The sequence below is a fragment of the Macrotis lagotis genome, chromosome X (assembly GCF_037893015.1).
Source record: "Macrotis lagotis isolate mMagLag1 chromosome X, bilby.v1.9.chrom.fasta, whole genome shotgun sequence".
Taxonomy (NCBI): Eukaryota; Metazoa; Chordata; class Mammalia; order Peramelemorphia; family Peramelidae; genus Macrotis; species Macrotis lagotis.
Genome location: NC_133666.1, coordinates 662,965,040 through 662,987,106, shown reverse-complemented (window position 1 = coordinate 662,987,106; position 22,067 = coordinate 662,965,040). Strand labels below are relative to the sequence as shown.

At 38.3% G+C, this 22,067-nt stretch overlaps 1 protein-coding gene across 3 annotated transcripts in view; it reads left to right on the top strand.

The window, feature by feature from the left end:
- Positions 1-1,507: 1,507 nt before the first annotated feature.
- Positions 1,508-22,067, top strand: part of GLT1D1 (glycosyltransferase 1 domain containing 1) — a 106,364-nt gene continuing 85,804 nt past the window's right edge. Inside the window, exons 1-2 of one of the 3 annotated variants that reach the window (XM_074205325.1) lie at positions 1,508-1,655; positions 21,505-21,653. In XM_074205325.1, coding sequence (XP_074061426.1) covers positions 1,588-1,655; positions 21,505-21,653 — 217 coding nt within the window. In that variant the 5' untranslated portion in view covers positions 1,508-1,587. The remainder of the gene's footprint in view (positions 1,656-21,504; positions 21,654-22,067) is intronic. The other 2 variants (XM_074205324.1, XM_074205326.1) reach the window with 2 other exon arrangements.

The window sequence follows — 22,067 nt, the reverse complement described above, 5'->3', positions numbered from 1 at the left end:
TTCAGTTTGGTTGCCAGTCTAATACTTCTCTCCATTCTTTCTTTCAGAGCCTCCCAATACTGAGTTGTAAGTTTAGCCACCCCCAGATATTCACATGGATTATTTGTACCTGAACTGCGATTGGGCATTCCAAGCTCAGCCTCAGTGGGACACACTGTAATTTGTTTCTAAAACAGTGATGACATTTTAATCTTCTTTGATAGGAAGGACAAGAACCAACCAACCAATAACAACAATATTACATTTCCAGGTTTAAGGTTTGCAAAAGGTTTTACCTCTTCCCACCCACCCCGATTTGAGACACAATAACCTTCTGAATTAGGTATGGGTATTTTTATCTCATTTACAGTTTAGGAAACTGAGCTTCAGAGGACCTAAGATGACTTGATATAAAGTTATTCATACTATTAGATACATTATTACATTACTAGAAAATGCTGGAGGTTAAATTTGAACATAGAGATTCCTGATTCCAGGCTCAATACTCTTATTTCCTTGATATACCAGGCAACCCCTTCCTTGGAATTCTTCAAAGTTTAAATGACTCTGTTCACCTTTAGAGTAGCTAATGGTTGGCATTATTGATTAGTTTAAGTTTACAAAGCACCTTACAAATATTCATCACAACAACCTCGGGAGGCAGGTGAGCTTATCATTTTCATTTTACAGATAACATCACTGAGGTTAAGTGACTTGCCCAGAGTCACCCAGCTAGTGAATGTACACAGTTATATTTGAACGCGGGTCTTCCTGACTCCAGGTCCAGTGATCTCTCTATTATGCCAAGGGAAATCTGGGTCCCTACCAGTAGTTGCCAACCGTTCCCCCAAAAGACTCTCCCGGTGCAGCCTGGACAGAGACAGCCCCAAGGACATTTCTGTGATCTTGGTCTTGTTCTTCCTTAACACCCCTCCCTGGGATTCTGAAGCATTTCGCCGGTGCCTACTGCTTACCAGAGCACTGTGCTAACTTCTGAGCATGGACTCTTAGAGGAGTCGTGTCCCTGGCCTCAAGGAGCTTAGCCTCTGAGTTGGTGGCTTTTGTCTTTCTTAGCAGGGTGCCTCGCTCTTATTCTGATTGGCTGACCGAGAAGAAGAGATGCTAGAAGGAACAGCTGAGCGGTGAGATGCTCCAGGAGGGAGAGATTACTTCCGCACAGTTGGGGGGGGGGCAAAGCCAAAGGATGCTGGAACCTGGAGCCAGGCTGCCTAGAGAGGCCCCGCTGCCATCCTCCCTTTTTCGTTTCGTCACGTCCTGGCACCAGAGGCCGCTCGCGCTCTCTGAGATGCTCGATGAGCTGGGAGCATCCCCGGTTCACCCGCTGTAGTCCCCCCCCCCATTCTTCCTCATTGGTACCGGCCGCGCCCAAGGATGGAAGGGTAGACCCTCGGGAGGGACCGCGCGCTCCTCGCCGGCCCGCCGCGCGCGCCGTCTCCTAGCAACAGGAGGGGTGGGGGGCTGGGTGAGGGGCTTCTCAGCCGCGGGGCGGGGCCTGTCAGGGGGCGGGGCCGGGGCGGCGCCGGGAGCCCGAGCCTGGGGCCGGCGGGTCCATGGCCAGGGTGGCTCGGGTCCCGGGCCCGCGGCACCATGCGGATCCTCTTCCTGGCCGTGCTGCGAGCGCACACCGGCAACGCCGTGACGGCCACGCGGATCCGGTACGTGCGGGGAGCCACGGGGGCCGGGGGTGGGGAGGAGGAGGAGGAGGAGGAGGACGAGCAGGATGCGCAGCCCGGTTCAGCCGGGGCCAGCTGGGCCCGGACCCGGCTCCCACCTGGTCCGCTGGAGGGGCACCCGAACCCAGCCCGTTCCTCCACCCCGTGCCCTCCTGTCACTAGAGATTCCTTCTCCCATTAGTGCACCCTCCCCTGCTCACTAATGTGCCTTCTGCACTCCCCAGCGGTATACCTGCACTTCCGTTTATCAGCCCTCTCCCCGTGTTTCCCTTCAATAATTCCCCTTTCTGCCTCCTAGAGCCTTTTCGTTCATTCACCCCTTCCCCTTCCAAAAGGCACCTTTCTGTTCATTGATGGGTCTCAGATCCTCTTGTCTTCGATGTGCCTTCCTCCTATCAATGCACTTTCTCCTTCTAATAATATTGGAACTTTTCCTTCCCATTAATCTATCTTAGATCCTTCTATCATTGATGGGACCTCTCTCTCCTTACCCCCCCCCCAGTGTACTTTTTTTCAAGGCAATGGGGTTAAGTGACGTACCCAAAGTTAAGCAGCTAGGTAATTATTTAGTGTCTGAGACCGCATTTGAACTCAGGTCCTCCTGACTCTAACCACTGCACCACCAGGCTGTCCCCTCCATTAATATACTTTCTGCCCCTGCCATTGACATGCTCACTAATAACATGCACTTCCTTTCTCCAATAGTGTCCAGTACACTACTCATTCATTGATGGACCTTATGCCTTCCCCTATTAGTATATGTCTCCACTCCCTAATTTGCTCTCACTTCATTAATGCACTCTACCTATTTTTGTGCTTTACGCCCTTCCCTATTAATAGACCCTTTCTCTTTTATTATACCCCCTTCCCATTAAGACCTCCCCCATAATAACATACCTCTCTTCTCAATGATGTGCATTGTCTCCTACTGCTCTTAATATGCTCTCTCCCACTAATATGACCTTCTGTGCATTAATATTCCCTCTTTTAATTCTAGTTCCTCTTTCCAATAATATATCCTTTACCCAACCCTGTTAAATTGCCTTATCTTCTCCCCCTCTTCCCTTAGAACAGTCCTTCTACCATTAATGTGCTTTCAATCCTCTCCTATGAATATGCCCTCTCACCTCTTAAAATGCCCTTCATCCCATTGAAATGCCCCTCCTTTGATACTCCTTTTCCTCCTAATATATCTCTCCATTTCACCCCTTTGTTAAAACACTCTTAATTTGGGTCAATTTAACATTAGTTCATCAAGAAAGGCAACTGGTTTGTAAAGAGCCATATAGGAAACCAGGAAGACCTGGATTGAAGTTATGTCAAGTTCTGTGTGATCTAGGAGAAGTATTTGTCTCTCTCCCAATGTTAGGTCCAGGGAACTTTGTAAGACAATGTGCTGGAGAATATGCCCTAGCAGCTTGCTTTCTCTCTCTCTCTCTCTCTCTCTCTCCCCCCCCCCCACCCTGCCTCTTACTTTTCTGTATCTCCTTCATTGGTGACATGGTAGATAGAGCACACTGTCTCTGTCTCTGTCTCTTTCCCTTCTAGGTGATATTGGGTTGGGAAGTTTCATTTTCCCAGTCCAAAGCTCTCCTTAGCCAATTACTGACTGTATGATCTTGTGCAAGTCTATTTAACCCTATTTGTCTCAATGTCCTTATCTGTAAAATGAGTCAGAGAAGGAAATGGTAAACCATTCCAAGATCTTTGCCAATAAGAGCCAAAATGGACTTATAGAGAATCCAACATGACTGAAATGTCTGAACAACAACAAAAAACATTTATAGAAAGTAAGCTCTGTGACTGAGAAGACTATTATTTCCTTTTTGTCTTTATCTTTCTGAAGTATAGCATTGTTCTTGGCAAATGTAGTTCTTAAGAAGTGTTTGTTGTTTGATCAAGTCAGCCTGACTGATCCTAGGACTGATCTTAAAAAAAATAATTAATTTATAATAATAATTCAATACATTTATTGCGTGACTTTGAGTTTCTTTTACAAGAGAATGAGAATCTCTGTTCCATTTTTTGAAAGGCATCTACTATATTAAAAAGCATAGTAATAGCACTTAATCTGTATTTGCCTGTAGCCTCTTTGGAATTTTCCTTCTACTTTTTGATACTGAAACACACGCGTGAGCATACACACACACACACACACACACACACACACACACACACACACACACACACACATATATATTTTCCCTCTCTCCCATTTCTAGTAATATAGGCTCTGGGCCTGATGACTGATAACAAAGACAAAACCAAAGAATAGTTTGCTACTTTAAGGTCAGGCATATGCTCCAGGATTTGCTTGCTTTCTCCTTGTGGTAAGGGTGTGTTTAGACAAAAGCTCATCAGGACATAGATTTAAAGCTGAGAGGGACCTCAGAAGAGAAACTTTCCCATTTTATTGGTAAAACTAAGGTTCAGAGAGAAGTGACTTTTTCAAGGTCACATGGGCAGTAAGAAACATAGTTGGAATTTGAATCTAGGCTTTCTTTTTCTAAACTCACTGTTCTACCCAACAGAGAGATGCTATTTTAAGGAGAGGAAACATGCATAGTTACATAAAGATAAAATGTATACAAAGTGGTTTCAACTCTCACTTCCCATTAATGTGCTGTCTTCCCTTCTACCTTTTAAACTTGTAGCATCTTCTGATGGAAAAAAAAATGTCAAGATCCTAAACTTAGTATAGAAGGAACTTTGGAAACCATCTAGCCCAGTCATCCAACTTTATGGATGACGAAATCGAGAGTCATAGCCAGGAAGGTGATTTCTCAAGATTATAGAGCAGTTAAGTAGCACAGTGCATAGAGTGAGTCATGAAGTTTGGAAGTTCTTAGCTCAAATGTGGCCTTAGAAATTTCCCAGCTGTGAGACCCTGGGCAAATACCTTAATCCAGCTTGCCTCAGTTTCTTCCTTTGTCAAATGTGCTTGAGAAGAAAATGGTAAACCATTCCATTATCTTTGCCAAGAAAACCTCAAATAGAATCAGGAAGAATGGGACATGCCTGAAAAATGACACAGCCACATATTTTCCTCTAACTTTTTCCCCTAAGACTTTTTAGCTCAAATATCTTTAGGATTTCAGACTAGAAAGTACCCTAGAGACTTCTAGGCCAATGGTTTCATTTCAGAAAACTTTCAGATCAATTTGTTTGACCCTCAGAACAACCCCATGAGGAAAGGCCTTTAGAGGGAAATAAATTGCCTTCTATTTCAATATTGAAGTCTGACAATAGTAACAGTCAACACTGGATCATAGAGTATGAGGATCTTAATAAAGGATCTTAGGAATTGATGAGTTCAAACCTTCATTTTATAGATGTATAAACTTGCCAGTTCTAGCAGAAGTGAGAGATTTGTCCAGGCTCACATGGATAGCAAGTTTCTGAGACAGGATTCCAATGCAGATCCTTCTGGCCACAGATCTTAGTTTCTAGATTTGTAGGAGTGATTCTAGACTCTAGTCACTGGGCTTGTCAATAAACATTCTTAAGTATCTATTATGTGCCAGACTCAGTTCCTGGAGGTCTGCTGAGAGGCCTTGGTTTGCCAAATGGATTTGAGAATTATCATCATAAAGATGATAATTGAATTCAGAGGGTGGGGTGGGGACTTAATGCAAAGAAAAGGGAAATGACTGTCTCATTCCTGAGAGCTCATAATCTAACTGAGACCAGGTGTGGTCAACTATGTACAAACCATACTGAAGGGTTGAATTAGAAATAACAAAGGGAAGGCACTAGAATCTAGAAGGATGGGGAAAAGCTTCTTCTGTAGGGTGAGATTTTAGGTGGGACCATGAAATAAAGAGGTAGTTATTAAGAAGGGAGAGCATTCCCAGTGTATGTGTGTGTGTGTGGGGGGGGGGGGGTCAGTGAAAATGCCCAGGACTGAGACATAGGGGAACAGTGTCAGTGGGTAACAGTTCTTGCTGAAGTGGGAAGTGTAAGAAGAAGGGAGAGGTAGTGGGGGCAGCTGATGAAGGGCTTTGAATGACATATAGAATATTTTATATTTGATCCTGATAGTGAGCTATTGGAGTTTGTAAGGGAGAAAAGGCAACATGGTCAGACTCATGCTTTTGTAAAATCACTTTGACAGCTAGATTGAAATGGAGAAAGACTTGTGGCAGGCTAATCAGTTACTAGGCTATTGGCAGTAGTTCAGGCATGAAGTGGTAAGAGCCTGCCCTACGGTGGTGGCAATTTCAGAGTTCATTTGAGAAGTGTTATGAAGGTAAAATCCCCAGTCCTTGGAAACAGATTTAATACAGGAGATGGGAGAGTACAGTAAGCTGTATGATTCCTAGGTTACAAGCTTGAGGGGCCTGGGAGGCTGGTGGTAACTTTGACTATACTGGGGAAGTTTAGAGGTCTGAGAAGGTTTGGGAGAAAGATAAAGAACTCTGTTTTGGATTTGTTCTGTTGAAGATACCTAAGAACTTCCAGATTGAGGTGTTTATCTCAAGCTGGAGATAGAAGAATGGAGATCTGAACTAAAGTTAGGGTTGGATAATTGGATTTGAGAATTATCATTTTAAAGATGATCATTGAATCCAGTGGTTGAGGTGGGACTGAGATTACCAGGGGAAATGAGGTTTGTCCTTCATTCTTCAAGGAGACCCAGGCTGTTGTGAGGTGATGTTACCAAGCAGGTGAATTGGATTTGAGTGAGCTGGAGTTATGCTAAGTTGCCAGCCTCCCTTTCTCCTTCTGAGTCAGCTGGTTCCAGTGACCAAATATGGATCAGAACAACTGGAAATAGCCCTGGAAGCAAGGTAGTCAGGGTTGAGGACTTGCCCAAAGTCACCCAGCTAGTAAGTGTCTGAGGTCAGATTTGAGCTCAAGTCCTTCTGATTTCAGAACTGGGGCCCTTTGCACTGCAATAGCAAGGTTGGTGGGTATGACCTGGGTCAAGATCCAGCAAAGGAGATACAAAGGAGTAAATTGACTGGTGGGAGGAGAACCATGAGTGAGGATATTCCTGAAAACCTGGGAGGGAAAAGTTTCAAAGAAAGGAGGCAGATCTACAATATCAAAAGCTGCAGATAGGTCAGAAAGAAGGATTGAGAAAAGACAACCATTTGATTTGTTAATGAAGAGACACTGGTAACTTTGGGAAGACCAGTTTTGCTTGAATGATGAGCTTATAAACCAGGCTGTAGAGAGTTCAAGAAAAGAGTGAGTCTCCATATTTTATAGGAGGAAATAGTTCTTACTCAAGTTCAATGAGTAGATTTGCCTATAATCAAAGTTACTGGTTAGATTTGATAAATAAAACTGATCTATAAATAATATTGATATCATAAATTGTGCATTTAAGTAGGTGGATAGTGTCAGATCGAGTCAGGAAGAATCATCTTCCTGGTTTCAAATCGGGCCCCAGACACATATTAGCTGTGTGACTAGACTATACTAGTCATTTAAGCCTGTTTGCCTCAGTTTTTTTTCATATATATAAAATGAGCTGGAGAAGGAAATGGAAAACTACTCAATTATCTTTTTCCATGAAAAGCCCAAATGGAGTCATAAAGAGGCAGACCTGACTGAAGATGATTGCATATTTAGACACACTGCATACTTAAGACTTTTTGTTTGTTTTGGATCTCTTTGGCAGTATGCAAATATGAGATATTATCATTACTGTTAAAAATTCCTAGGGCAGTTACATTTCTCTAATATTAGAACTTGGCTTTAGAATAAAAATATTTAATTTTATCAGCTCTATCTTTAAACTTTTGAAATTATTTTTGCCTTTTTATTGTTGGAGATGATCCTGACCCATTTTAGAAAGTAAAATGTTGTCCAACAACAGCAAAAAAATATTTCATGAAAATGTTGAGTAGCCTTCTAAAGTCAACATTTACTTTAGAAATATTTTGTGAAATATTTTAAAGTTTAATCAGGAATTTATTATTTGCTTATTACAACATCCTTGTGAGGTAATATGTGAAGTAATCCTCATGGTGGAAAGCTCCTAGGTCTTAGACAATCAGAAAACTGAGACCTAAAATTAGTTTGGTATCTTAATTATTTATTTGTCACAGGGAATTCTCCAGTGTTGCAAATCATGAGGAAAAGCATCTAATAGGGAGCTTCTTTGTAGTGAGGCAGTATTGCCAAGTGGGTAGAGGGCTAGACTTGGGTCCCAAAAGATTGGAATTCAAGGTCTGCTTCTGATCATTTTTCTAACTACTTGTGTGATCATGAACAAGTTGCTTAACTTTTCTGTGAAGGTCTTATCTGTGAAGTGAGAATGGTGGAGTAGATGACTTGTAAGGGGTCTCAGCAGTGGTAAATCCATTTGCAGTGCATGAATACTGGATTTATAAAGGCAAATGTGAAATCATCTCTAGTTTCCAGGAGCTTCTATTATCTGAAGAGGGGAGGGGATAAAGGAAGTTGGGAAAAGATATGTATATACTTTGAATACAAAGTATGCAAAGTATCTTTTAGATAAGTAGCTCCATAATAGATAGAGCACCTGGTCTGGAGTCAGAAAGTCAATCTTCCTGAGTTCAAATATGGCCTTACACACTTCCTGGCTGTGTGATCTTGGGCAAGTCACTTTATGCTGTTTGCCTCAGTTTCCTTCACTGTATAATGAGCTAGAGAAGGAAATGGCAAATCATGTCAATATCTCTACCAAGAAAAGCCCAAAAGAGGTCACAGAGTAGAACATGACTGAACAACCCAAAACTTTTGAATGAAAGCACCAATTTCTGTAATACTAGGAGACACCTCAAACAGAAGATCACCAAAAGCTTTTGGTGAAGAACAAAATATCAATATTTTACATTGTTGGCACAAGTCTATCAAAAACAGTTTTTAATTAACTTAAAGTTATTCTAAATCCAAGTACTGTTCTGTCTAAGAAAGAGAGAGATGTCCAGGCTGACAGAACACCCTCTTACCCTCTGACATGCTCTTGAACTGAGTCATTTGGGAATCTGCTATGCCCCATTAGTGAGCATAATGAATCCTCTGAAATGGTCACATGTATTCAAATTCAGATTATTTGAAGAAGTTATAATGTATGGAAATATAATAATTGGTTCTGTCTCAATGGAAATGTGCAGTGCAAATATGAATAATCTCTCCATTTCAAGGGGATAAGAACCTAATATTTGAACATAATAATCCTGATGACAGCTGGCATTCACATTACATTTTAAGATTTACATAGAATTTATCTCACTTGTTCCTCACAACAAACCTATGAAGTAGGTGCTATTAAACTCATTTTTATAAATGAGGAAATTGGGATTGAGAAGTTAAGTGACTTTTCCAGGTGATAAGACTATACTTTAAAATTGAGCAAGGAAATATTGAACAGCGAAAAATTCACAGTGTATTTGCTGAATGTAGGATTGACTGACTACTGTATTTCAAAGAACAATAATCACCTAATCTTTCAAGAGTCATTCTCTTGGGCAATTAGAAGACTGCTGGAGTCAGGAGGACCTGTGTTCCAATCTGACCTTAGAGACTTAACCCTGTTTACTTCGGTTTCCTCATCTGTAAAATGAACTGGAGAAGGACATGGCAAACTACTTCAGTATCTTTGCCAAGAAAACCCCAAAAGGGGTCATAGGAGTCAGAAACAACCAAAGAAAATAACCAAAGAAACTATGGCTCTGTTTGATACCCCAATCCCTTCCTGGAAATGAGGAAAGAGGAAAAAGGTGCCTCCCTTAGGTGGGTCATTTCTTTAATCCCTTTGAGTGGATTAGAGCTGCACCTGGCTTTGGTTGGTCTATTGCACTCTAGTTACTTTAAGGGAGGAGCCCTTCCTGTAGCTGGTTTGCAAAGTGGGGAGTTGTTCTGGAACTGATAGTTAAAGAAAATCTAATAAAGGTTTTCTTCTTCAGACTAGTCTAAAAGCATCTGACAAGGATAATTTTAAAATGCCTTTTATAATATTTCTGTAAGTGTGTGTGTGTGTGTGTGTGGTGTGAGAAAAAAGTAGGCATTGCTTTACAATGAAAAATGAATCTTTCCAAAACGAGGACAGGTCCTGGTTGAGTTTGGTCTGTTGGAAATAAATGTGTGTTAACCTTCCCAGAGTTTGTACCAATGAAGAGCAAAAGTTTTAGAGTTTTGGCCTTAAGAAAGATCAAAATAGAATTAATTTAACAAGCCCATTTAATGATATAGCTCTTGAGTCAAGAATTATGCTAGTATGGAAAGGCCCCAGGAGGGCCAGAACCCTCACTGATGGGCGGATCTCCCAACTTAAAAAGTAGTGCCCATTGGGAGAGGTGATTTGAAATGACACTTGGCTTGTCTAATTAAGGAAAGCTACAGCCTCCACCATAGGATGGGGAAGGGATAAGGTAAGAAAGGTGGGAGGGGTGAAGAGCCCCCAGTAAAAGGGAGAATCTGTACCTCAAGAGCCTATTGATGACTTTAGAAGGTGATCCTTTGTTAAAATTTATTTTTAAACTATTAAAGGAGTTGTTTTTAAGTACCCTCTTCAAATGCTAATGTATCTTAACTGGACCTCACCCACTCCTGTTCCCAAATTTGAACAATAGGGTATTTCCAATCATTTGTTACAGAAATAAAAGTTTTTAAATTCATTTACCTTTGACAATACTTTGAAATAACAGGTAAAGAATAGGAAAGAGTTAAAAGGATGGGAGGTGGCAGGAATGTTGTGAGGATGAAATGAGACAATGAATGTAATGCATTTAACAACTTAAAGTCCTATGAAATTATTATTTTTTGAAATCAAATAAAATAGGAATTCCAAGTTGTATAGTCAAGGTATATTTTAAGCATGATTGACAGACTAAGTTGTTGATGCTGTTGTTGCTTGTCATCAGGGAAGTGATTTGAAAGTGAATTTTATTTAAGTGAGGGTTGTACAGTGTCACCTGTCTCACTTTCTCCTGGAACCATCTGGGTTCGGTGGCCAGATAGAGATCAGGAAACCTGGAGAAGATCCTGTCTGCAGTGGGAGATCTTGGTCTCTTTAACTGGTATCAGCTTGACTGAGGCAACTCCCTTTAGTGATTAAAGCTAGATAAGAAATGGGACAGATTATGCCCTCTTCTATCTAGTTAAAAAAAATCAATTTGGGAGGGTAAGACTTTCATGGTTATTGACTCAAACAGAAAGTAGTTGTTATTTACATTCACTCTGAACCTCTCCAGGACAAATGACCTAGTGGGGCTTGGTCTGAGACTATAATTGACCAAAGAGAGCCAAAATGATTAGGTTACAAGTAAAGGCTTTGAGATAGGAGGACTGTATATTCATAAATCTCTCAACAAGTCAAGTTTTACCATCAAACATTTACTAAGTACTTTGCTAAGTGGGCACATAGGTGGCACAATAGAAAAGAGTGCTGGGCCTGGAGTTAGGAAGACTCATCTTCCTAAGTTCAAATCTGACTTCAGGCATTTACAAGCTGTATGATCTTGGCTAAGTCACTTAACACTGTTTGCCACAGTTCCTCATCTGTAAAATGAGCTGGAGAAAGAAATGGTAAACTACTTCAAAATCTTTACAAAGAAAACTCCAGGTGAGAAAAGTCAAAAACTATTAAACAGCAATGATTGTGCTTAAAGCTGGAGATAAAAAGGCAAAAAGTAAACAAAAAATAACTGCAAAAGTCTGATTGCACTGTGTAAACTGGGAAGCGATATTAGAGAAAAGTCCCTAGGAGTGGAAGTAATGGGAGGACAGACCTGTTGAATGGGAAGAGTAGCAAGCGGCCCCATTGACTATCCTGTGAAACATGGCTGACCAAAATGCATCCAACAATGCAATTGTATGTGGCTCACCTGTAGGCTTGCTATATGCTATTTATAGTAAATGAAGCCAAGCTACCTCAGAGCTCTCACTAAAATGAGAAATCAAAATATATTGTCTATTGTTTCAATTAAAAAAAACCTTTTAAAAGTAAGGTTGGATAGCCCTACTGTAGAGTATGAGAAGAGAAGTGATGTATACTAGGGTTATAAAGCTAGAATATTGGTTAAAACTCATATTTGAAGGATTTTAAATGCCAAACAGAGGACTTGTATCTGATGTATACAGACCTGTCCTTAGGGACTGTCATTTGAGGAAAGATGGTTTATAGAGGGGAACCTCTCTGGATCTCTCTTAGTTTCTAAACATATTGGTTTAGGTTAGATCATTATACATGATGTTTAACCTTTTAACCCTTCTGGGCTGCATTTTTGAACAAAAACTTGTCAAGGGCTACATATAGAATTTAATATTTATTTGGGACTATAATTTTACACATTATTACCAATGAGTGTAATAGTATAATGTAATAATGTTGCATGAATGGATTTTGAGGGCCTCATGTGACCCAAGGGCTGAGAGTTGGACACACTTGATCTGATTTATAAGTATCCATTTATCTGGGTATATAGTGTAAGGTGTTGATGTAAAACTAATTCCCGTCTTTCTAGTTTTTCTCTACAGTTCTGTAGTGAGTAGTTGATGATTATGTGCTACTATGATCTGGTGTTCTATTTTGTTAACAAAAAAGAAAAGTCATCTCCTTCAGTGATCTGAGGTTTTATTTGATCTGAGAGGTTTGTGTGTGTGTGTGTGTGTGTGTGTGTGTGTGTGTGTGTGTGTGTGTGTGTGTGTGTTGTTAATTGTATATTTTTTCTTTTGATTCTGCTGTCATCATTAAGCATTAGTTCAGTTGTTCCCATTTTTCTCTGAATTTCCGTATGGCACATTAATATTCTCTCATGATCTTATCCTATAGGTTTGAGGGTTTTTTTAAGCTGTTCTCTAACTGTTGGGTATTTTATTTCCCCACATATAAGATGCACCTTAATTTTGGGGGCTGATATTTGAAAAAAAGACTTATTATATGAAGTTTATTGAACTCAAGTTTTGTTCATCATAAAATTCATACAACTCCTATTACTGTCAAAACTCCCTCTGTGTTTGATGATGAATCACTGTCTTAGCTGAAGCTCTCTGACTGCTCTCCTGCCTATACTCTGGTCTGTGGTTGACCACAAGCACTCCCTGGGCAAGTCTGGTGCGTGGATGCAAGCTCAGTCCATTGTTTTTCATGAACCTGAAGTACCATTTGTGTCCTCCTTGGAAATCAGTCACTTTCATCAGCAATTCTTTTGGCCTCCTGCTGAACCATCTTTAAGGACACAGGAGTTCCATTTGCCTTTTGCTCTTCAATCCATCTCTTCAATTCTATCTCTAAATCAGGCCATTTGGCTGATTTGCTTCCCATAATCACCTTCTGCTGTGGAGGGTTTCTTCTTCCCATGGCCAGTCCTGGAGTTGGAGGAGGACCAAACTGAAGTTCAGCAGTTTGATTTCCATTCACTTTTGCAAACTGGATCCCTTCAAACTTGAATTCAGCACTGAATGAAAATCTTTTCTGAGCCATTTCTGGGCAGAACGTGGCAAAACGCAACTTAATATACTGGTAACAAATGGGAAACAATGAGCACAAAGACAACAAGCATGAAAAAGCAAGAAATGCAGATTAAAAAATAACTACAGCCCCTGTGTGACACTCTCATTTTTTAGACCCCCAAAATTTTGGAAAAGGGTGCATCTTATACATGGGGAAACAGAATATATTTATTTGCAACATTTTACTACTACAAATAGTACTGTTACAAATACTTTGGTAAATTTTTGACTCTTTTGTCTGTCATTTTCTTTGGGGATTAAATTTGAATGAACCTAGTAGAACTGCGGAGTCAGAGAGTATGATAGTTTTTAGTGATCATTCCTCCCCCCATTTCTAAATTATTTTTTAGAACTTTTGAAACATTTCACCAATGAATTAATATAGCATAATTTCTCCCAGTGAATTGTATGTTTTTGTTTTTCCTTCTACAATTTCCAGTGATTTAGTCGTTTGTGGTAAACACACCTAAAATTCATGACTACTATAGGGGTATTCTGGAGTAAATTCTAACCTGCTTATAGGCGTCAATTGTTAAATTTTCAGTGTAAGAATTCACATCTGAGAAATATAATTTATAGCAGGTACTCAAAATTCAGGTTTAATTTTTTTATTTGATTATTTAGACATAAAATATTAATTCAAATTAAACTCAACATTATTTCTGCAGTTTTCTTTTCCCTGGGAGAGTTCTTTTTTACCAGGACACCTATCTGATGCTCATTAAACAGTGCTTTAGTTCAGAAGTTCATAGAAGATTTAGGGAAGGATTCATCACTACTGCAGACCTAATGACAAACTCATAGTGATGATGATGATGATGATGATGATGATGATAAAATAATTTCATAGGGCTTAAAATTTTGTCAAATATTTTACATCTATTATCTCATTTCATCCTCACAACATCCCTGCCCACCTCCCATCCTCTTGGAACTCTTATTCTTTACATGCTGATTCTTCAGTAAATAGAACATCTGGCCTGAGATCAGGGAGATTTGAGTTTAAATTTGGCATCTGAGATTTACAAACTATGTGATCCTGGGTAAATCTCTTAACTTTTTTTTTTTGGCTTCAGTTCCTTCATCTATAAAATGAGGATAATAATGGCTTTGACCTTCCAGCATTGTTGTGAGGATCAATTGACATTATAATTATAAAGTATTTATCACAGTGCTGCTATAGGTTGGCTATCATCCTCATCTTCATCATTTCAAATGAGATCTGGTTCTCTCCCTATCTGAACTTGATAATGACCTCATCTCAACTCATTTTGCATGGATTTTTGGCATTTTTGTGTCTTCCAGTTATTTGAATGTATATGTCTCCTACCAATCAATCAGTACCCTTCTATTAAAGGGTTATTTATGTGCTAGTGCTGGGGAGTAGAATTACAAGCAATGAAACAAACCCTGCACTTGAGGAATTTTCATTTTAATAGGGGAAATGACAAGAATAAGTATATAGATGATAAATGTAAGAAAAAGTTCAAAGTAGTTAAAATTATCAAGTGGTTTGGAAGGGTGGCGCCCAGGGGAGGGATCATGAGTGTTTTAATATTGGAGGTGGGTTTTGAAAGATAGAAAGGATTCTATGAGACATAAATAAGAAAGGAAGCATCTACAATTGCCAGACTTGAAGCTTTGTGAGGGCAAGAATCATATCATATCTAACATCATATTTCCCCCTAATGTATATCATTCTTCAGTTTTAGTACATATTTAGTACATACCATAGATTTTTCAGATATGAAAAGATATAAAAAGTTTGAGAATATCATTTTTATTATTCATGCCAGCATTAAATAATAAAAGGGATCAATACCAAAGACATCTCATAGAACCCATTCAATGCTCAAAATGCCCTTGAAAGAATGAATATTCCAGAGGGGGCACTCATCTTTGATTAGTTAACAATGAGAAGAATAAATATAATAATTACTGGTGGGCTTATTTCAAAAAGGGTCTAATCTCCTATTCATATTACCCCTACCTAGAACTATGTAGGTAAAAGGGGATCTATCACCACTTAGATCTGGCTGAATGAAACACAATGGGCTAGAATTCCCTTTATATTAAAATTCTTTGTGAGATTCTCTACTTGGGTGAAATAACAACTCCAAGATTTCATCTCATCATCCTTCAGAGGACTGATTCTTGTCCTTTGTTCTAGAGAGGACCAAAATGATATCACTACCTTAGAATCAAGGTCCAGTGTGTCCCTCTGTGACTAATCTGACCAATAAAGGTTTGGAATGCTCCACTACAATTTAGGCATAAATAGTCTGTGTGAACATTTAGGGCTGATTCTTTTATGCTACTATAATTTTGCACCTAGCCCCTCTGATGAAAGGCAAATCATACTGGGCAGTCCTGTTTCACACAATCAATTTCTTTTTCTTTTTTTACAAGACAATGGGATTAAGTGGCTTGCCCAAGGCCACACAGCTAGGTAATTATTAAGTGTCTGAGACTGGATTTGAACTCAGGTACTCCTGACTCCAGGGCCAGTGCTCTATTCACTGTGCCACCTAGCCGCCCCTCACACAATCAATTTCAGAGTTCATAAGACCCTTAAGAGTGTCCTTGTATTGCTTTTTATGACCACCAGATGAGCACTTATCCCAAATAATCTTTTTGGAAAGCATAAGTTTGATATTAGAATTAAAACTTTGACCTAATCTCCAAATGAGGAAGGGAAAAAATCCTGGATCACCCCAATATTTGGTTATTTAATAATCATTTCTCTCAAGAAGTGCTTTTTGAATTGATTTAATTAAAACATTTCTTTTTCTGTGCAATTTTCCCCAGGACATTACATTGCAGTATTATAGTTATAAAAATATTTTGTGTAGCAACTTGGTATGGTAGAAATGTATCCCATACTTTCCATAGGAATACATGATTTGAAAAAACCCTAAACTGGCAGTTAAGAGAACTGTTTTTCCACCCTGGCTCTAGCATTAAGGAACCTTGGCCAAATGGTTTAACTTCTCTGGCTTCAATTTCTGCAACTATAAAATGAGAGGGTTTACTCTCATTATTCAGTGAACATTTACTCAGCTCCTATGATATACCCTGGGTGGTAGTAAGCAGAAGTACTAAAAAGACTTGCTTTTTCATCTTTGAGGATTCTCTCTCCTGCAATACAGATCATAAACCCATTTTCAGTTTATTAAATAGTCTTCAAGATAGGCCATAGCTGCAAAATTCAGCCTTGCTCTGTCTATCCTGGAGATGACTCATTCTTAGTTTTTTAACTCACCAGATCATTCATGTACAACAGCCCATATCTGTACCTGAATCTTTTTTAGTCTTTATTGAACCTCTCTGAATACACAGTTAGACTCTGACTTCTTAGGATCCTTCAAATTTGGAGACTTTGTAATACGTAAGAAGGTCCTCTTTATGGAATTACACTGCATCTAATTAACCAGTGGGAGAGCCATAGTGAGAAAGAGATTCAGCTCTTCTGGTGATTGCATAAGAATTATTAAGGAACCATGAAATATCCTCTTTATTTTTATTTTTTAGAAAAGGGTGCCCATGCTGCTTTTCTTTATTTATTTTTCCAATTACATTCAGAAATAGTTTTCCACAATCATTTTTGTAAGGTTTTGAGTTTCATATTCTTTCTCTCTCCCTGTCCCTCCTCCCCAACAAAAAGCAACCTAATATAGGTTATGAAAGTATAATTAAGCTAAACATATATCTATATAAATCATGTTGTGAAAGTAGAATCAAATCAAAAAGGGGAAAAAGGATTATGCATAAAGCAAATTTTAAAAATTGAAAATAGTATGCTTTGGTTTCATTCAGACTCCATAGTTCCTTCTCTGGATGTGGATGGTATTTTCCATCACAAATCTTATAGATTTATCTTTGATTATTTTACTGCTGAGATGAGTAAGTCCATCAAAGCTGATCATCACACAGTGTTGCTGTTATAAACACTAAGTATACAATGTTCTTTACTCAGCAATAGTTCATCCAAGTCTTGCCATACTTTTCTGAAGTCCTGTCCCTCTTGAATTTTTCAGAACAATAGCACTCCATCACACTCATATACCACAGTTTATTCAGTCATTCCCCAGTTGATGGATGTAGCTTCAATTTCCAATTCTTTGCTTCCATGAAAAGAGCTGTTCTAAATAGTTCTGTACATGTGGGTTTTTTAACTATTCTTTTTAAGCAGTACTGGAAGACCTTTGTCCCTTTTAGTGTTTCATACTTGACTCTGAATCTTTTGAACCTGGCAAAGATTTGGAAGAAATTCCACCCCAAGTATATGTATGTATGAATAAAACAAATAGTTGACTCTAATGATTGGAATGAAAGGAAACAAACCATCCTTTTAAGATTCCAAAGCAAAATTTCTGCAGTGAAAAGAGTTTTGGATGAGAATCCATATCTCAGGCTGCTTCATTTTTCTAAGATTCAGTGGTCTTATCTTAGAAGTAAGGGCTTGGGGTTGACTTCTAGTCTGAAGTTTTTATGACCATGATTAACGTGCTGGAAAATAAATGAAGGCCAAAGAATTTTTAGGAGAGATTATTGAAAGGGTTGTGAGGACAAGGTTGGAGTCATCATGCTTGCAAAAGAAAGACTGTACAAATGCAGAAGATGGTAACCTTTTGTTCTGCCTTGTCATAGAAGACAAATTTTAATGGGTATTTTAAAAAATGTCAAGCACTTTAGATTTACCAGATCCAAAGATGTCAATGTTCAGAAATTGTTGAAAAGAATAGTTAGGATACCTCCCCCCCCAATATTCCATTCTTTTTTGGGAGCCAAACTAGTTTCATGTTATTGCTTTTCTTAATGTTCTCACCATTACTAAGTATAGAGAAAGAAACAAAAGAATTAAAAACTTGTTGGGATTTTGGGGTGGAGCAGAAATGAAATTTTGTGTCTGTATTTCTTTATACAGAATATATAAAGAAGATATATATCTTCTTCAGAGGATTAAAATAGCTAGACAATTGTACTTTTTTTCTGAAGAAAATCTAAATCTAAAGGGAAATACTACTTCATTTTCCATAAAAATATTGAGTATTGAAAAATAATCAGCATTTCTGAAAGAGAATTGATGAACAATAATATAAAAATGAACAATAAGCCTTTATAAAAACTTTGAAATTCATGTGTATTTCACTTGATTCTCTTACATAAAAAAAATAAGAGTGAATCATATACCAGCTTAGGAATACTTTGGGGAGACCAGTGAGAGAAGACTTGGGGGTTGCTAAATTGAATATTTAAGAAATGATTGTGTTTTTAATGATTTGAGAAAATAGATTCAGCTTCAGTTTTCTCCTTATTTAGAAGCAGGTTCTGAAAATGACACTGTACTCTCTTTGGAAATGTTAAATTAATGATATGGAAACAAATAAACTACTTGTAGGAAAACTGGGTTTGGATTGGGGGCATATTCCCCTAATTACAATTCTGCCATTAATTTACCTTGTATGGTCTTGGGTCATCCAGTTCTTTGAAGACAAAGGAAAATCCATGCAAGAGATATTTATTAAGCATCTGTTCTGAATTGGGCACTGTGGTGGGCTGTTGTGATACAGGAACAAAAACTTGGAACTCTGACATATTGTATTCTTAGGCTCTCTCCCTTTCCCTACTTTACCCACATATGTGGAGACTGACTCCTGTTGGATGGTTTTACCCATACGTGATAACATCATTAAGAGCAAGTTTTATTGTTGGTCAGTCATTTAAGCTGTCTGACTTTTCAAGACCCTATTTGGGGGTTTTCTTGGCAAAGTTACTAGAGTGGTTTGCCATTCCTTTTCCAGTTCATTTTATAAATGATGAAACTGAGGCAAATGTGAAGTGACTTGCCCAGAGTCACATAGCTAGTATGTGTCCAGATTTGAACTCATGCAGATGAGTTTTTCTGATTCCAAGCCCAGCACTCTGTACACTGTATCACCTAAGCTGTTCATCTGAAGAGTTATTTAGATAAGAAGATGGTAACCTTATACTCTGTTTCCCTATGGAAGACAGACAATATATATTTTTAAAATGAAACATTTTAGGTTTAACACAGTAAATGAAGTCAATGATCAGAAATTGTTGGAAAGAGTTGTGAACATAAGTAAATTAGAAGACCACCCTCTATTTTTATTTCTTTGTTAATTTGATGTTTCTTTGCCTAATGAATTTGAATAGCCTTTTATCTCATACTGTCTGTCCATCTATCTAGCTATATCCCTAACCAGCTACTCTTCCATTTCTCTGTCTATTCATCTAAGCATGTATTTATCTCTCTTTTCATCTATCCACCCACCCACCTATCTATCCATCCATCTTCTGTTTATCCACCTATCCATTCACCTATCTATCCAGATAGCCATCCATCCATTCTACAGTTGAAGAAACTGATGTACAGATGGTTTAATGACTTGCACAGGGTCATACAGCTATTAAGGGCCTGAAGCATGATTTGAAATCAGGCCTTCTTTACTCCAGGTCCACAACAACAACTGTTATATATTCTGTACATTGTACTCTGCTGTTATTTGAATTGAATAGCTAAATTATGTCTTAAGAGGTTTTCTTTATAATGAAGGGCCACATAATAGAGAATACCAATACTTGAAAATAGCAGAATATCCAGAATTAGGGAGTTGACAGAGCAGATACTTCAGGGATGCAAAGATTTTGTAGCTTTAAGCAAATTTTTCTATTAATAGGAGCATCCCTTGTGAATTTCAGCATTTATAAACCCATTTATTACTTTACAGAAAGAGTAAGGGACAGAACATCTGAATGTGGAAAAAGCCACTGCTGAATGCTGATTGATCAGAAGTTAAAGACCAATCATGTTTAACATTTATCAGGCAATAGGGAAATAAAATTAGAGTCAAAAACCTTTCTTTTGCATTTGTCAGATATCATGATAAAAAGTTGTTGCTAATAGTTTTTTTAAGATGTTTTTTTTGCAAGGCAATGGGGTTAAGTGGCTTGCCCAAGGCCACACAGCTAGGTAATTATTAAGTGTCTGAGACTGGATTTGAACCCAGGTACTCCTGACTCCAGGGCCAGTGCTTTATCCACTACGCCACCTAGCCGCCCCTGCTAATAGTTTTTTAAGAGGTATAAAATCTTTGGCCCTGTGATTCTTTTGGAAAAGAGAACTCCTAGATGAGAAAAAGTCTCTCTAGCAATGAAACAGTATCCTCTCAGATACTTTTTAGCTTAAAGAGTTACCTAGAAAACTTAGGTAAAGTGACTTAGTCAAGGTTGCTTAGCTAATTTAAATCAGAGAAAAGACTTGCCAATGACATCAGACAACTTAGGAGTGGGGTAAAATGATATTTCTGACAGCCATATGGATTTTCCCTTTTTTTAATTGATATTTTATTTTATTTTTTCAATTACATGTTATGAAAGTTTTTCAACATTCATACACATGCATATGCATATGTTTTAGTTACATAATTACTTTCCACCCTCCATTCCACCTCTCCTCCCCTCAGTGGTGAACAGTTTGGTGAATATTATACACATTTGTGTCTAACATGTTTACAAGATTACTCATTTTCTGTATGAGGGATTAGAATTAAGGGAAAAGAATGAAAACCATGAGATGGGAAATAAAAACATAAGTGAAGTTTTTATAAAATTTATGTAGTGTTGGTTCAGATTCTGTAGGGTTTCTTTTTGGTTATGTTTTATTTGGTTTTTCTTCCTTTGGATGTGGATAGCATTGTCCACAGCAGGTCTTCTAGGGTTATCCTAACTCTCTGAACTTGAGAAGTTCATCCATCAAAGTTGACCAACTCAGAATGTATGTTCTCTTCATTCTGCTCCCTTTGCTCAGCATCAGTTACTGTAACTTGTTCTATGCTTCTCTGGCATTTGACCATTTATGGTTTCTTATAGAACAATAATAATATCCCATAGTATTCATGTACTATAACTTGTTTAACCATTCCCTAATTGATGGGCATTCCCTCAATGTCCAGTTCTTTACTGCTATGAATATTTTGGAACATGATGGGACTTTTCCCATTTTTTATGGTTTCTTATGTATGAATTGATATTTCTGAGTCAAAAGGTATGAACAGTTTTATTGCTGTTTGGGCAGAGTTCCAAATTGTGCCCCAGAATGGTTGGATTAGTTCACAACTCCATTAATAATGGTTTCATGTCCCACCCTTTCCACAACCTCCCCAACATTGATTGTTTTTCCTTAGCCAATATCCATGTTTCTTTTCTGGAGAACATCTATTTTAAGCCAGATTGCCAGAAGAGGTCAGCACAGGAACCAAGAACTATTAAGGAAAAACTATTTTGATTAAAGTATTAATCATAACAGCTACCCTGTAGAATATTAATGTTTGGTTTTTTTGCATCTTTTTCTTTTCTGGGCACTTTCTTGATGAAGGGATCATCTAGATGCCGTAGGTCACACATGTATTCTGAAAGACGCTCTTGACTTTGAAAGCTCCTCGACACTAGCCAGCCTAATTGATACTGAGAAGTTTGAGGCAGCCCTGGCCCTTCATCTGTATAGAGGAGGCAGACTTTTGCAAGGTAACCTTTTTCTGCTTAATAGTAAGAATCTTGGGAGATCAACAACAGCCAATTTGCAGTGAACTGTTGGCATAAAACATGCATCCAAATGGATTTATTTCATTTATCCTGATCTGTAAGTGGAATTGGGGGAACAATACATTATTCTTTCTAATTAATATGTTTTTTTGGTTTATTTTTTGCTTGAGAGGAGGCTTATTGGACCAAAGATAGGTGAAAGGAAGAACAAGCATCTAATAAATAATATGCTCTCAAATAATGCCAAAGTATATGACAAAATTACAGAACTTTTTATTATAAGCTTAAAACTCCAAACAAAGACAAACAGCTAAATAAACTTACAAAATAAGAAGAATTGCACTCTATTTTAAGATGAAGTACTTTTGCTGTCCTGAGAGTTCTATGGAATGCTTT